Source organism: Electrona antarctica (genome assembly GCF_951216825.1).
Source record: "Electrona antarctica genome assembly, chromosome: 1".
Taxonomy (NCBI): Eukaryota; Metazoa; Chordata; class Actinopteri; order Myctophiformes; family Myctophidae; genus Electrona; species Electrona antarctica.
In genome coordinates this window covers 22992761-23007622 of record NC_136806.1, presented here as the reverse complement: position 1 = coordinate 23007622, position 14862 = coordinate 22992761, and the positions used below count along the sequence as shown (strand labels likewise).

General features: G+C 44.1%; 2 protein-coding genes across 3 annotated transcripts in view; one reads left to right on the top strand and one right to left on the bottom strand.

The window, feature by feature from the left end:
• Positions 1-14862, bottom strand: part of slc16a2 (solute carrier family 16 member 2) — a 301154-nt gene that overhangs the window by 245589 nt on the left and 40703 nt on the right. The gene's annotated exons all lie outside the window — the stretch shown is intronic.
• Positions 616-14862, top strand: part of f8 (coagulation factor VIII, procoagulant component) — a 21535-nt gene continuing 7288 nt past the window's right edge. Inside the window, exons 1-17 of one of the 2 annotated variants that reach the window (XM_079502206.1) lie at positions 616-887; positions 1639-1739; positions 2209-2331; positions 3778-3990; positions 4476-4658; positions 5437-5546; positions 8571-8691; positions 8830-9097; positions 9468-9633; positions 10174-10261; positions 10499-10716; positions 11250-11400; positions 11780-11989; positions 12475-13304; positions 13472-13614; positions 14019-14184; positions 14561-14800. In XM_079502206.1, the coding sequence (XP_079358332.1) occupies positions 733-887; positions 1639-1739; positions 2209-2331; positions 3778-3990; positions 4476-4658; positions 5437-5546; positions 8571-8691; positions 8830-9097; positions 9468-9633; positions 10174-10261; positions 10499-10716; positions 11250-11400; positions 11780-11989; positions 12475-13304; positions 13472-13614; positions 14019-14184; positions 14561-14800 (3486 nt within the window). In that variant the 5' untranslated portion in view covers positions 616-732. Of the gene's footprint in view, positions 888-1638; positions 1740-2208; positions 2332-3777; positions 3991-4475; positions 4659-5436; positions 5547-8570; positions 8692-8829; positions 9098-9467; positions 9634-10173; positions 10262-10495; positions 10717-11249; positions 11401-11779; positions 11990-12474; positions 13305-13471; positions 13615-14018; positions 14185-14560; positions 14801-14862 lie in introns of both variants that reach the window. The other variant, XM_079502205.1, reaches the window with a different exon arrangement.

Here is a 14862-nt window from a genome sequence, read left to right as displayed (position 1 = left end):
CTATGGGTTTGGACCCAAGCTTTGTGGGGGCCGTGAGAGATATCTACTGGGTCAAGGAATTCAACATATGGCAATGCAAGTCGAATTCATGAGCCCAAGTAATAGGCTACTTTAACTTTAACAGTTGTTTTTGTTCAAAACATTTATCAATTTATTTAGCTTTTCATTATTGAAAGCATGGCCGTTGTCAGTCAGCAGTTAAAAAAAATTGTTCCTCTATGGTTCATCTGCATTAGTCCGATAACAACTGCTGAATTTCTGCAGCAGTTCATATTCATCACAAGGGGGCGATGAAGCCAGGTTAAATAAACCCTGTATATTATATTGGTTTATGTCTAGGCTACAGGGCCGCAAAAATGTATAATGGTATTTTTCATTTCCTTTTGTTTGATATTATCCCAAAACTATGTTTTGATAGGAGTATAGACTATATAGAGAGTGAATTAATGCAGGATGTGGTGAGAAATGCTGGGAGTACAACGGATAAGCCTCTAGTTTCCTATTTTCTTTCTCTCTCTCTCTCTCTCTCTCTCTATCTCTCTCTCGCTCTGCCTCTCTGAGTCTCTACTCTGCCCCTGTAACTCATGATGACACACACAACATGCACACGCCCCCACTTAATACTCCATCTCTCCCGCCCGCTGTAGAGTGTCAGACGATCCCTTTAAATATTTCTCGCCTCTCGCACAGTAGCAGAGAAGTGAAAAGAAGACAACAGGTGTGCACATTGCAATGAGAGCGCTACTTCCACTGCTGCTGCCACTCTTCAGTGCGCTTGGAGGGGCGCTGCAGCCCCCATCAGCTATTAGGGAGTTCTACATAGCTGCTGTGGAAATCGGATGGGACTATATCCACCTGGACACTGCTGACACAGCGCCTGACCAAAGGTAAATGTTTCAAACTTCATATAATGTATTCTTCTGTTCTCGCCATATGGTGGACCTTAACAAAGTAGCCAACATTTACCAAAAGATTCTCTTATTAAGACAAAATAAAGTGAACCTTAGGGCAATAAGTAGGCTACGGCTACAATAAGTAAAAAAGAGTATCTAGCCCACTTTACATATTTTCTTTGGACACATATGTTATGACTTTCACTCCACTACATTTCAATTGTAGCCTACTTTTGACTCCAGTACATTTCAGGAAGGGAAGAAGTTAATTAACCACTAAATCCCTATTTCATATAATGAAAATAGCAAATCTACAAGATCACGACACACTGTGAGCTTGTAAATCTTGTACATTTTTGTTCTGCGAAATCTTTGAATTTTGGCTGTAATGCATTGATATTAAAAATAAAATATGCTTTGTAATTTGTACAGTTTAATACTTAGTATTTCTAAAAGCATGTAGCCTACTTCTGAACACTTAAGTATATTTAAAAGCAAGTACTCCAGTAACTCAAGTAGAAATTTGAAAGAGCAACTTTCACTTTAGTTGAGTAATATTTGACCAGGAGTATAGGCTACTTTGATTCAAGCACAGGGGTTGAGTCCTTTGCCCACCACTGATTAATTTATAGCACCAGCATGTATGATCCTCCTTGAAGCATCTGTTGAAACCCTGTATATTTGTGGTCGTTTTCATTGAACTATGATTATGATTATATTTTATTTAATTTGTATCTATTTTTAGGAGCAAGACCAAGGATACTCCTCAAAAATACATCAAAGCGGTTTATCGGGAGTATACAGATTCTACCTACACCACCCCCAAACCTAGGCCTGCTTGGGCAGGTACGGTACAGTAGGTCTTCTCTACTACAGCTATGCTATCCTCTTTTGAGATGAGAGATGATGAGATGAGATATACTTTATTAATCCCCGAGGGGAAATTGAAGCGTTACAACAGCACAAGTTGTAGCAAGTCTTTCTATAAATTAGAAATGTACTGTATGGTAAAGTCCAATCAGTTAAATGCAATACCTTTAAAGTGTTCCACATTAAAGCTGGAGTGAGTCTGAGCTATGGTACAGTGTAATTGAAATGTGAAATCTGGAGCTTCTGTAGATCCAGGGAAAATTTACATGAAATGTAAAATGTAAAACCCTCAGTCCCATTTACATATTGATGTTCCTCCAGGAGGGACCGACAATGTCGATCTTGCTGTCTCTCTGTTATGAACCGAGTTCTAGACATGCACAACACACACTAATCTTTAAAACGTGTGTTGTTGTTGTTGTTGTTGTTGTTGTTGTTGTTGCAGGTATCCAGGGCCCAGTGATTCATGCCCAGGCTGGTGAGAGAGTGGTGGTCCACTTTAAGAACTTGGCTTCGCAGTCCTATAGCATCAGCCCAGTTGGAGTGACCTACTGGAAGCAGTCTGAAGGTGAAAAGTAAACGCCTACAGAAATTCTTCCGAATTCCGAATTTCACTCATTTTATATATTTTTAGATATTTTAGATATGTTTTGATCTTTTTAATATGCTTTCCGTGTTTTACTTTTCCATTGATGAGTCAACAGCTGTCCAGACTTTCACTTTCTTGAGTCAATGTTTGACTCACTCATGTCTCTTTAATGTGAAATTCTTGTTGTATGGCGAGTCAGCAGGAACAAGGCAATGTATTATTTATTGTCCCAGATCATGAGTCAGATGTCGAAAACACATGTTTTGATGAAGTTTCAAATCCTTTGCCAGACCCTGAAACAGAGGCCAAGGGAGAGAGAAGCTGCATGTTCAGGTTTCTTGTTTTGTTTAGCACACATAGCAACATGGACTGGATTGGATTGGATTGGATTGGGATAAGTGCCATGTACAGGGAGGGGACGTATGGACTGTATTGGATTGGGCTAAGTGCCATGTACAGGGAGGGGACGTACTTGTACAGCTGCCTCATGCTACGGAAAAAATAGATAGGCTCCTGAGTGACCACATGGCTCTGGAACCACTTACTGCCTGCCAAGGCTACTTACTAACCATGGCATGAGCTCAGAGCCTCAAGATTGTTTGTACAGCATGAGATCTATCTATCAAGTGATTGGACCTGTGTAAAATAATGCAATTTTTATCACATATTTCCAATTCCCAAATATCACATTTTAAAGTGGGGAAAAACCATAGCCAGCTATACACTAGTGTAGCCTTATGTCGTGTTCTCACAGGGTCTGTTAGGTTAACGCCTTTTACAGAAATAATTAGCATGGATGCTACTATGAGAGCATATCCCAGCTTAAAAGCTTCTGCTCTAATGCCATCATTACAGTACATTACTGTAAACGAGCTGCCATCTTCCTGGCCAGGGCTAAATTCTAATAACCATAATTAACAGTAATCAGGGAAAACCGCCACTCTGCATGTCCGGCGATGTGATGGGATTCAGTTCACACACTGTGTGAGTCAGTGCTTCCTTCCCCTTTAACCACTTTCAATCTGAGGTCCCTATTTTGCATGATGCAACACATACGTTTGTAGATCATCTCTTTGCGGTTTTAATCCCAATTTACTGGTTGTAGTGCCAAAGCTGTTATAATGACTGAATCTGTCAACACTGCCCAGTAGCACTTGTCCTAGCCTTGATGACCATGCAGTCTTATATGCAAAGGTTAAAATGTAATTTAGATAGCATGTCATTTAGACAAATGCCAGGTTTCAACAATGTACATAATATTATAATGTTAAGACTGTTAAGGTTAAGGTTACCTATGATCCTAGATTACTGAGGCACTACACTGTCTCTCTATGCTGTTTACTGTAAATCCCCCTGGATTAGGCACATCTGCTAAATTGTAAATTGTAATCTGTTTTCTCTCCCTCTCTGTCTTTCTGTTTCCAGGAGCAGGTTATGATGACTCCACAGCAGGCCATGAGAAGGATGATGACGCCGTTCCTCCTGGTGGATACTATGAGTATGTATGGGACATCAACCCTAAAGATGGACCCACCATCAATGACCCAGAGTGTCTCACTTACTCCTACTCATCTCAGGTTGATGTGGTCCGAGACACCAACTCAGGACTCATCGGAGCGTTGCTCATCTGCAAATCAAGTTAGTGTGCGTGCATGCGTGTGCATGTGTGTGCGTGTGTGTATGTGTGTGTGTGTGTGTGTGCGTGTGCATGTGCGCGTGTGTGTGTGTGTGTGTGTGCGTGCGCGTGTGCTTGTGCTTGTGTGTGTAGACCAGTGATTCTTAGTCTTATCAATTTTAAGAATTGTTTTAGATCCGCTCACACAGAGTGGGGGCGGCAGTGTGAGGGGCAGAGTGGCCGGATGGGAACCGTCAGGTTCACAGTTCGATCCCGGGCTCCCCCAGAGTTGGTGTCAAAGTGTCCTTGAGCAAGACTCTGAACTTGTAATTGCTCCCGATGTGCAGGTTGGTGCCTTGCATGGTTTCCATAGCCATCAGTGTATGAATGGGTGAATGTAATGCACACAAACTTTGGATAAAAGCGCTATATAAATACACAATTTACAGAATCTCTGTTAATGTGTGTGACTGTGTGTGCGTGCGTGCGTGTGTGTGTGTACTTGTAGGTGCCTTCACAGAGGACGGTCAGAGGAGAAGCAATGCATTTATCCTGTTGTTTGCTGTATTCGACGAAACCAAGAGCTGGTACGGGGAGATCGGGGAGAGGAGGAGCAGAGAGAGGTACAAGAAGAGCAGCGGGAGGAAGCAGCATCACACCATCAATGGTTACGTCAACGCCACTTTACCTGGTAACCTTAATAAAACATGCTCCTTCATTACACCAAGACAGGATAGTGAAAAGATACACAGAGGTTAGAGTTAAATGTGTACCGTAATTCTTCTCTGTGGGTCTTAGGGCAGATTCACACTGAGTCCATTTGATTCAAACCGTTCCCGAAACGATTGCCTGCAGTCCCTGCTGGCCATGATTCACATTGGCCTTGATTCTTCCGCACCCGAGTACACTTCATTCAACTGTATTCAATGCTTTCACATTGCAGCGATCCGTATCCGAGTACTCTTCAATCGGTCCCGAGACCACCTCCATGTGGTCCTGGGAACGGTTGGGTGGGTACACAGCATTCAGCATTGTGAATCTTCCCGTAGATATTATCAAGCTTTTGCCACAAACGGTACAACTAAAGGGTTGTACATATTTTATTTACACATAGTAGCCATGAGATAATAAGGTGCGTGAGCATAGCATATGCTGTGTACTGTGTGTGCATTATATATACTGTTCAGGTGCAGGACATTATTCAAGGTGCGTATAGTCCACGGGTGGTTCAAGGAAGAGCTAAAGTCCAAGTCAACTAGTCTCTGGTATAATCCACAGTAGGTTCAGGAAGAGCAAAAGGTCTAGATGGTCAATTTATAAGGTGTGTGTGTGTGTGTGTGTGTGTGTGTGTGTGTGTGTGTGTGTGTGTGTGTGTGTGTGTGTGTGTGTGTGTGTGTGTGTGTGTGCGTGTGCGTGTGTGTGTGTCCGTGTGTGTGTGCGTGTGTGTGTGTGCATGCGTACGTGCATAGGTCTCACCATGTGTAAAGGACAGGGTCGCAATCATGTGTTTTGGCATCTGATCGGAATGGGCACAGCTCCGGAGATCCACTCCATCCAGTTTCAGGATCACTCTCTACAGGTAATTACAGACTCTTTTTCTTCTTCTTTTGGATAATTCCCAGGAGGGGTCACCACGGCGAATTGTCTGTTCCCATCTGGTTCTGTTTTCTGCATCTTCCTTGGTGACTCCAGCCACCTGCATGTCCTCTCTCACCACGTCCATAAACCTCCTCTTCTCCTCTTTCCTGGCAGTTTCATCTTCAGCATCCTTCTCCCAATGTACCCCTCATCCCTCCTCCGCATATGTCCACTCCAAACCATCTCAACCTTGCCTCTCCTTGCTTCATCCCCAAACCTTCTAACATGGGCTGATGGGGTAATACATAATAATTACAGACTAACCTTCCAGTGTTCTTCACATCACTGTCCAAAACGCAGTGGCGAAAGGACCTGGTGATAGGCGCTGGTGCAAATATTTTGTTTAGGCCCCCTAAACAAAGGGGGGGGGTGCGGTGCGTCTTGTTTCATTGTAACAAATGCGGACAGTTGACTGTACCTTCCACAGAGGCGATTCTTCCTAAACGCAGACTACGCAGGCTGCGTAGGGCCCCCGCCGCCCCCGAATTCACAAAAGGCCCCTGCTCGCCCTGCGCAAAGTCGGCAAAGAGCGTGCTACGTTATTTGCGTACCGACGTTACGCAAGGAACGGTGAGCACAGGGCGGGCGGAGCCGTGGGGGCTTTTTACGTTATTTGCGCAGTGAGTGTAACGCTGCTCAATGGTGAAATCTTCCGCCAACAGCGTACCTTAGTGATCAGAATCAAGGACAGGCCTATCGTAGTAGACATTTCCACCACGCGGAAACGCCCCCCTTTCAAAGTGTTATTTTGCTTCGGTGTCGTTTCGGACGGACGGGAGAGTAGCATATAAAACAACAACAACACAGATCTCACGGAACTCATCTTCAATCATGAAGCGTCTTTATCCTTCAGGAAATGATAAAAAGTTAAAGAAAAAGCGTAAGGATGAACTGCGGAAGGAGAAATCAGGTAAATAAACATGTCAACTTGCAGACTGACTTGCAGTGTCCTGTTCTGTGAATGTCGCGGGTTGTTGTTGTTGTGTTGACAGGCTGAGCCACGCTGGTGGCTAGGCTAGTACTGCTGCTGCTTGCTGCAGTTTGTAATCAATAATCATGTCTTTTATCATGACATGGTTGGGAGTGAGTGGTGACTCGCTGTAGTCTCACTCTGTGACTAGCTGTGCAGTCGGATTTGTGCTCTTATTAAACGCATCAAATTCGAAGTTTTGTTGTTGTTGCTCAGTATTGAAATATAAATAATTTAAATTGCAAAGGAATAATTAAGAATTTGAATAAGTGTGTGTGTGTGTGTGTGTGTGTGTGTGTGTGTGTGTGGGGGGGGGGGGGGGGGGGGCGGGGGTGTGTGTATATATATATCAATATACAATTGAGTTTTTTTTATCCTTGTGTTTGTATCTATAATTTCCAGGGGCTATGCTTAAGTTTGTGACTAAAGCCACAACACAGCCTCCCCACTGGGAGCACTGTTTATACCAGTCAGTCTGTCATACCATCCCTCCCCACTGGGGGCGCTGTTTATACCAGTCTCTCTGTCATAATATCCCTCCCCACTGGGGGCGCTGTTTATACCAGTCAGTCTGTCATACCATCCCTCCCCACTGGGGGCGCTGTTTATACCATCCCTCTACACTGGGGGTGCTGTTTATACCATCCCTCCCCACTGGGGACGCTGTTTATACCAGTCTCTCTGTCATAGCATCCCTCTCCACTGGGGGCACTGTTTATACCAGTCAGTTTGTCATACCATCCCTCCCCACTGGGGGCGCTGTTTATACCAGTCAGTCTGTCATACCATCCCTCCCCACTGGGGGCGCTGTTTATACCATCCCTCTACACTGGGGGTGCTGTTTATACCATCCCTCCCCACTGGGGACGCTGTTTATACCAGTCTCTCTGTCATAGCATCCCTCTCCACTGGGGGCACTGTTTATACCAGTCAGTCTGTCATACCATCCCTCCCCACTGGGGGCGCTGTTTATACCAGTCTGTCATACCATCCCTCCCCACTGGGGGCGCTGTTTATACCAGTCTGTCATACCATCCCTCCCCACTGGGGGCGCTGTTTATACCAGTCTGTCATACCATCCCTCTACACTGGGGGCGCTGTTTATACCAGTCTGTCATACCATCCCTCTACACCGGGGGCGCTGTTTATACCAGTCAGTCTGTCATACACAGACAGACAGACAGACAGACAGACAGACAGACAGACAGACAATAAATGTTTATACCTTATTCTGCTCTGTTTGTCTACTTAAAACTGTTTTAAACTGTTTCAAAACCCCCCATTTTTTCATGGGGGGCCCCCTTGCTACAATCATGCTTAGGGCCCCTTGGAGGCCAGAATCGGCACTGACCTTCCATGTCTGTATATAAGTGCAGGGCTGCAGCCTGCAGGCTATCAGAAATTACTTCGGACAGATGGAAAAAACTTTAGTTAAACTTACTTTACCTGTGTTACATCTTCTGATAGTTGTACTTGAATGTTGACATGGATGACATAATAATCCCATCTAGTGTTTCATTAGCGCGACAGAACGTGACAAAATAGGCTACAGCTGAGCTATGTTGTGCTGCTGACAGGCAGCTGCATGAACACAGTAACACACGCGTTGAAACAAGGCTGTGGTAAAGGTACCAAGAAGGAGTGGACAGTGATGTCACTGTTATGCAACACGGAAGTAGTACAGACTTGAAGCTGTTTATAAACCAGTCAGTCAGTGACATCACTGACGAATCCTTGGTGTTACCCTTCCTGCGACCGAGCCTTACTTTTCACCGTCGTCTTGACTCTTTTTTCTTTCTTTTTTTTTTCCTTCATGGGCCCCTTGGGGGGCTGGACCCGGTGCATTGCACCAGTTGCACCGTCGATATTTTCGCCACTGACAAAACGTTGTCTGTATACAAGTTGTAAACAGATGTAAACGTACACTTTATTTGACATATATGGTTCTCTGGCATCTTACTTAATTTAATGCGACGCTTTTCTTTGGTTTTCTAGGTGATGAGCCATCGCAAGGTGACTGTGGAGATGACCCCTATGACCTTCACCACTGCAGAGATGAAACTCACCACTTTGGGACGCTTCCTCATCAGCTGTCAGATACATGCCCACCAATATGGTTGGTCTTTCATTGTATGCAAGTTCACAACGCATCGTGATGCGATGCGTTGTGAGCTTGTAGATTAATTGCTTGCAATCTACAAGTCTAATTTAAAATGTAAAAATGTATTACTATAATTGTTGCTGTTGCTTTCAGCTGGTATGAGTGCATTCTTCACGGTAGAGGACTGCCCTCAGCCCGTCCTCCAGTCTGGCCCCGACCTGCGCAACGTCAAACACGATGGCGAGGACTACGGCGAGGACTACGAATACGGCAACGGAGGCGACATGTTCGAAACTGTCGACTTTCTGAAGCCCAAGAAGCCGCGGCCGGGCGTCAGGTCCAGACGCAAGTCTAAAACCTGGGAGCATTATATTGCTGCTGAAGAGATCACCTGGAACTACGCTCCTCACCTCGATCCTAGGTACAGTAACACAGTGCTTCTCAAACCTTTTCATGTCTCCCCAAATTAATAATGATGTATCTGGCCATGGACTCCCATCATGTTTGAAAAGAAATATCCCAACTTTTTTCATAATTACATAATCAAAATACACATTTTGCTAAATGAGCTCTGGTTTAGCAATACACACCCCTCGTTTTTCAGAAGTGTGTTTCAATATGTGGGTCAAGAAAGACCCCAAATCAAAAAAAATATATAGACATTTTGTAACTCAGAGTATACATACCAACGTAACCAAGTGGACCTTGTAAAACAGGATTTTACAGTGTATAAGGTTAGGATAGCTTCATGGTTGTGAATTTGCTGTGGCTTTCCCCTCATGTTGTTTCAGTGAGCTTGTGTCAGAGTACCTCCCTACGTCTCCCCACCACCTGGGCTTCCAGTATAAGAAGGTGGTGTATGTCGAATACACAGACGCATCTTTCACCCAAAGGACGACCCCTGGCCCGACACTGTTTGGCCCAATGCTGAAAGGAGAGGTCAACGATCAGTTCCACGTGAGTGAGCCAAACTCGATCCTGTTACCATTGAGTGTAGGACATTTCTATTCGATACATTTGATCCTGTATGTCATTCTATTTTCACTCACTCAACAGTCAGCGTAAGCAGTGAAATGTTTGTGTGGCATGTTCCACAACACTGTTAACAAAAACAATACTATATCACAACAAGATAATAATCTTACAATAAATGCACAAAATCGCTGTACGTACGTAAGCCTGTCTGTAGTTCACGTATCTCGAGAACCGCCCGACTTCAAACTCAGCGCACGCGTCGCAGCCGATCCGAGCGAATTGAGTGCACCACGGCATTGACTTGGTTGGATAGACGGTTGTACAGAACTGGCAATCCGACCGTTATGCCCATTTATCGAGATCGGTTCTCCAGAACCACAAATCCGACCGCCTTCAAACTCGACCCACGCAATGGGCGATGCATCGAGGGAGTGCAGTGCTAGACGTATTATTATAAATATAAATGAATCATGTATGTCAAAGAGTGCTGTCCTTGAAATGGGATTTGAATTGTGTTTCCAGATCTTTTTCAAGAACTTTGCCAGTCGGCCTTTTAATATCTATCCCAACGGCCTAACCAGGATCCATCCACTCCAGACATCTTCAAATGGTAAATATGGACATTAATTGGAAAATCTATAGTTTTAACATTCTTATGAGTGCTATGGGGGTAATTACTACACTCACTGATATTGTAAAACTTGCAGCAATATTCAGTAAACAAAGGGTGGGAAAAGGCCCAAGGTTGATATTCTACTATTTTGTTTTCCAAAATCCAATTGCTATAAAATGTACAGATGAACAGAAAATGTTAGATAGTTGACCATTTGTTTATGTAATCAAGCAGCAGCAGAAAAAGCCCTTCGCTCCATGGGAGTCCCCCCCAATGGGACATTTGACTATGTTTGGAGGTTGACCCCTGATGATGGGCCCCTGGCAGGGGACCCCCAGTGTTTGACTCACCTGTACCAGAGTACCGTCAACCCAGAGAGAGACCTGGCCTCAGGCCTGGTGGGCACCCTGCTTATCTGCAAGAATGAGGCCATTGACACTTTGGGACGCCTGGTGAGGAGTTTTACTTTATAAATAATAGTCCAGAGGGAAGCACGCACATCTGTAAAAAAAGATCTTCAGGTGCTGAACAAAAAGATACGTACAGGGTAAAGGAAGGAGGTCCTCACACTGTTCTCCAGCTCCCAGAGTAGTTTATTTGAAATGAACAACGTTTCGACCCACAACAGGTATCACACCTGACGAAGACCTGTTGTGGGTCGAAACGGTTTCCGAGTTTTACTTTATCACAATGTGTGTTGATAATTTGATATAGATATTTTTGCATGATGTTCAGTTGCAAATATAGAAGGCTTTTCCTTGCTGCATTGTTGTGGCATATCAAAGAGGAACAGCCATTTCCTGGGAAAATGTTTGCCTTTATTGTAACTGTATCTACTACGTTGATATCTTGTTTTGAATCACAGGCACTTCTTCTAGTTTTACATTTATTTTGTTCCACAAATTAAAGAGTTCAACAATGTAATCTCTTGTCTACACTAGTACTACTAGATATTGTTTCTAAATAACTGAATGTTCTGTCATAGTTGGGCTCCGATAAAGAAAGGGGTCTGATGTTTGCAGCGTTTGATGAAAACAGAAGTTGGTACATCAATGAAAACATTCAGAAGTACAGCCAGGATTCCTCCAAAATAAATCCCACTGATCCAGCCTTCTACAACTCCAATGTTATTTACAGTAAGTATCAAAGCTCATCATCCAGGGAATATATTTTTTTAATATAATCCCTCTAGAACTTTCTTGATTTATATATCATCAATACAGTACCAATCAAATGGTATACTTTGTAGATAGAATTCCCATTTAAAATCCTCAGTGTTTACTAAAATTGTCGTTTATTTATTTAAACTTTACAATTTACTTTACAATGTGATTATGTGATAATCGACAAATGAATGAATGAATTTCACCAGGTTGTTGATACAATTCTTGGGCCAACAAAGAATCTAGATATTACACAAACAGCTTAAATGTACTTTATAAAAAGTTTCAGTACTAGTGAGTCTGCTCTCTTGTATTCCTTGTGTTCTTATCCATTTTGTGTATCCCTTTCCAGGTGTCAATGGCATCATGTTCAGCGGGCGCCAGTTCACAATGTGTAAGAGTGATGTCATGTTCTGGCATGTGGCCAATGTGGGGACCCAGAGCGACTTCCTCTCCATATACTTCACAGGAAACCCCTTCGAGTACCATAGCGTCTACCAGTCTGTCCTCACCTTATTTCCCATGACTGCTGAGACCGTTCCAATGGAGACTGAGCTAACAGGTGAGGTTCCACAAGAGTTATTTTTAGCCCCATATAGCTCTTTGTCCTAACTCGTGTCACATTTGCCATTGACAATGAAAAGAGAATTTACGTTACGTTACGACATATTTGTCTGAGCAAATCGGCTTGTTGTGCTAACACAAACATTGAATGCCATTGATAATGAAAGGAGAATTTACGTCATATGTGTCTGAGCAAATCGACATAGTGTCTATTTTTCGTCATGATGATGTACGATGATAAAAGCACCCCTCACTTCACACGGGTGTGATTTACCGTACCATACCATAACGTACATGCATTTCTTTAATGATTCCCTCTCTCCTTTTCAATTAGCCACCCTGGCAGCCCCTTGCAGGCCACAGCCCACACTTTGACAATCTGTGAAATAGTCTGCTTGCCTTCATGAAGAGTGTAATGTGTATCAGTGCAGAACATGTTGTTTTTGTAGGTTTGTTGATACTCCTGTCTTTTTCTTCTCTCAGGCGAGTGGGAGATAAGTGCCTTTGATGGCAGCCTTAAAAGCCGGGGGATGAGCATTCGCTATACAGTGCGACATTGCAGAGACGAAGACCTCCCTCTGACTGATAACGAATATGATGAGGATGCAATCTCCGACTATATTGATAAGATACCCGTAATGCCGAGGAGCAGAAGATCACAAAACCACTCTGTGACGGTTCAGATGTGCAATAAACCACTGGGCAACCATAACATAACTCAAACAACGAATAGCACCAATGGCACCGATGGAGAAGGGACAGTGTGTGAAATGAAGAACATTACATCGTCAGAAGAGGACAATACTGAGTTGGTGGCCGATGGAGGAATCCCGATGGACATCCTGGAGGACCTGGATAGAGATGGAGAGTGGATTCCCCAGGATGGGAATGGCCCTGAGGGACGCGGAGGTGGGAGACAAAGAAGACACGAGGACGGGGACGATGGAAGCGTAATGTCCGGAGCAGGGGACCTGGATGAGGGAGCTGAGATAGAGAACCAACGAGAGGCTGAGAGAAATGGGAGTGGCACGAGAGCCAAGGACCAGGATGAAGTGAGCGGTGAATGGTTGAACGGAAAGAACTGGACAAAGAGAGAACTTGATGAGAGCAATGAGATCCTAATACACTCGGCTCCCCGGCTGAACGAGGGGGAGCTGACTCTGGAAGATCAGAATCTGGATCTACACAACCACATTCAGCCTGTACGTGAACCACTGCTAATGGATCCTCTAGATCCTCTGAACGTTACAGATGGTAATGAGACAGAACAGAGGATATCACTGTCTCTGGAATATGATGACTTCGACCAAGAGGTGTGTGTGAGAGTGAATGTACATTATGTGTACATCATACATGTGATCATTATATCTTCATGCGTCATCATGTCATTGTCCATAGTCATATGCTAGATCTTGACTTTAGCCTCAACAATCTAAAGATGTTTCTCTCACCTACACGTATATAATAACCTGTGTTACAGGAGAACAGCACATCATATGTGTTTGGTACAGAGTTCCTGGACCTCCGCTCTGGAGACAGCAAATATTACAATTACTACATTGCTGCTGAGGAGGTCACCTGGGACTACGGCATCCGACTCCCACACCAACTCATCAAACCCAGGTCTGATAGACATGTCACCCTAGGTTCCCTAAAGTAGTGGTTCTCAAACTGTTTGTGCCAAGGATGCCCAAATTGATATATTTGGCCGCGGACCCCCATCTGAAAATGTTTTGTGCCAGGGACCCCCAGAAGAGAAGATTTGTGTTAAACATTCGTGGCAAAATCATCCAATACTTTGGTTTTCTCTGGTACTACCGTACTAGTAATGGAATTGGATTAGTAAGGGTAGCTACATCATGTGAATTCAGTGTGGTGGGAAGCTGACTTGGTCACTTGGGCATAGATTTAGGACAACAACAACAACAAAATCCCTCACAGCCATTGCGATTTTCAAAATGTCATCAGGAAATAGATGAAAGCAATATAACGCAGTGCATATTCTCACCATCATGTCACCTCCTCAGAGCGATGCGGCGTGGAATGAGAAAGTTCCTACCGGAATATAAGAAGGTGGTGTTCAGAGCTTACTGGGATAAAGACTTTATTGTTCCTGTTGACTCAGGAGAGCTTCAGGAACATCAGGGAATCATGGGACCCATCATCAGAGCTGAGATCAATGGGCTTCTTACTGTGAGTAGCAACCAGGCTGTAGTAGGGTTTACAATGTATATACTCTGTACTGTGTGTGTGTGTGTGTGTGTGTGTGTGTGTGTGTGTGTGTGTGTGTGTGTGTGTGTGTGTGTGTGTGTGTGTGTGTGTGCACGTGCGTGTGTCTGCGTGCATGCATTGTGTGTGTGTGTGTGTGTGTGTGTCTGCGTGCGTGCGTGTGTGTGTGTGCGTGTGTGTGCACAATAATATACAAGACAACATTATTTTCTTGTTTCTTGGGAAAGCTTTTGTCTCATTTAAAGTTTGTACAGGAAGGCTTCGGTTTGATTAGTTCACAGTTACAGAGTTACTTTATAAAAAAAAATAAGAGCAGTTTTCCCCTTTGTCTCATTTTAAGGTGACCTTTAAGAATAAGGCATCCAGGCCTTACTCCTTTCACCTCCAAGGCGTGTATGACCGCAGCCAGGGGGCTGGCTTTGCCCAAACCCAGTCTTCCTCTATCCCAGCTGGTCTCCCAGGGGAGGCTGTGCCCCCCGGGGAGGCACGTGTCTACAACTGGAGAATAACCCGTAAACAAGGGCCCACCAGCCCAGAGTTTGACTGCAAGGCGGGGGCCTACTACTCCACTGTGGACAAGGTGTGTGTCTGACTGTGCCTGCATTTTGTGTAGCCTGTTTCATTTCCGTAATCTTATTTTAT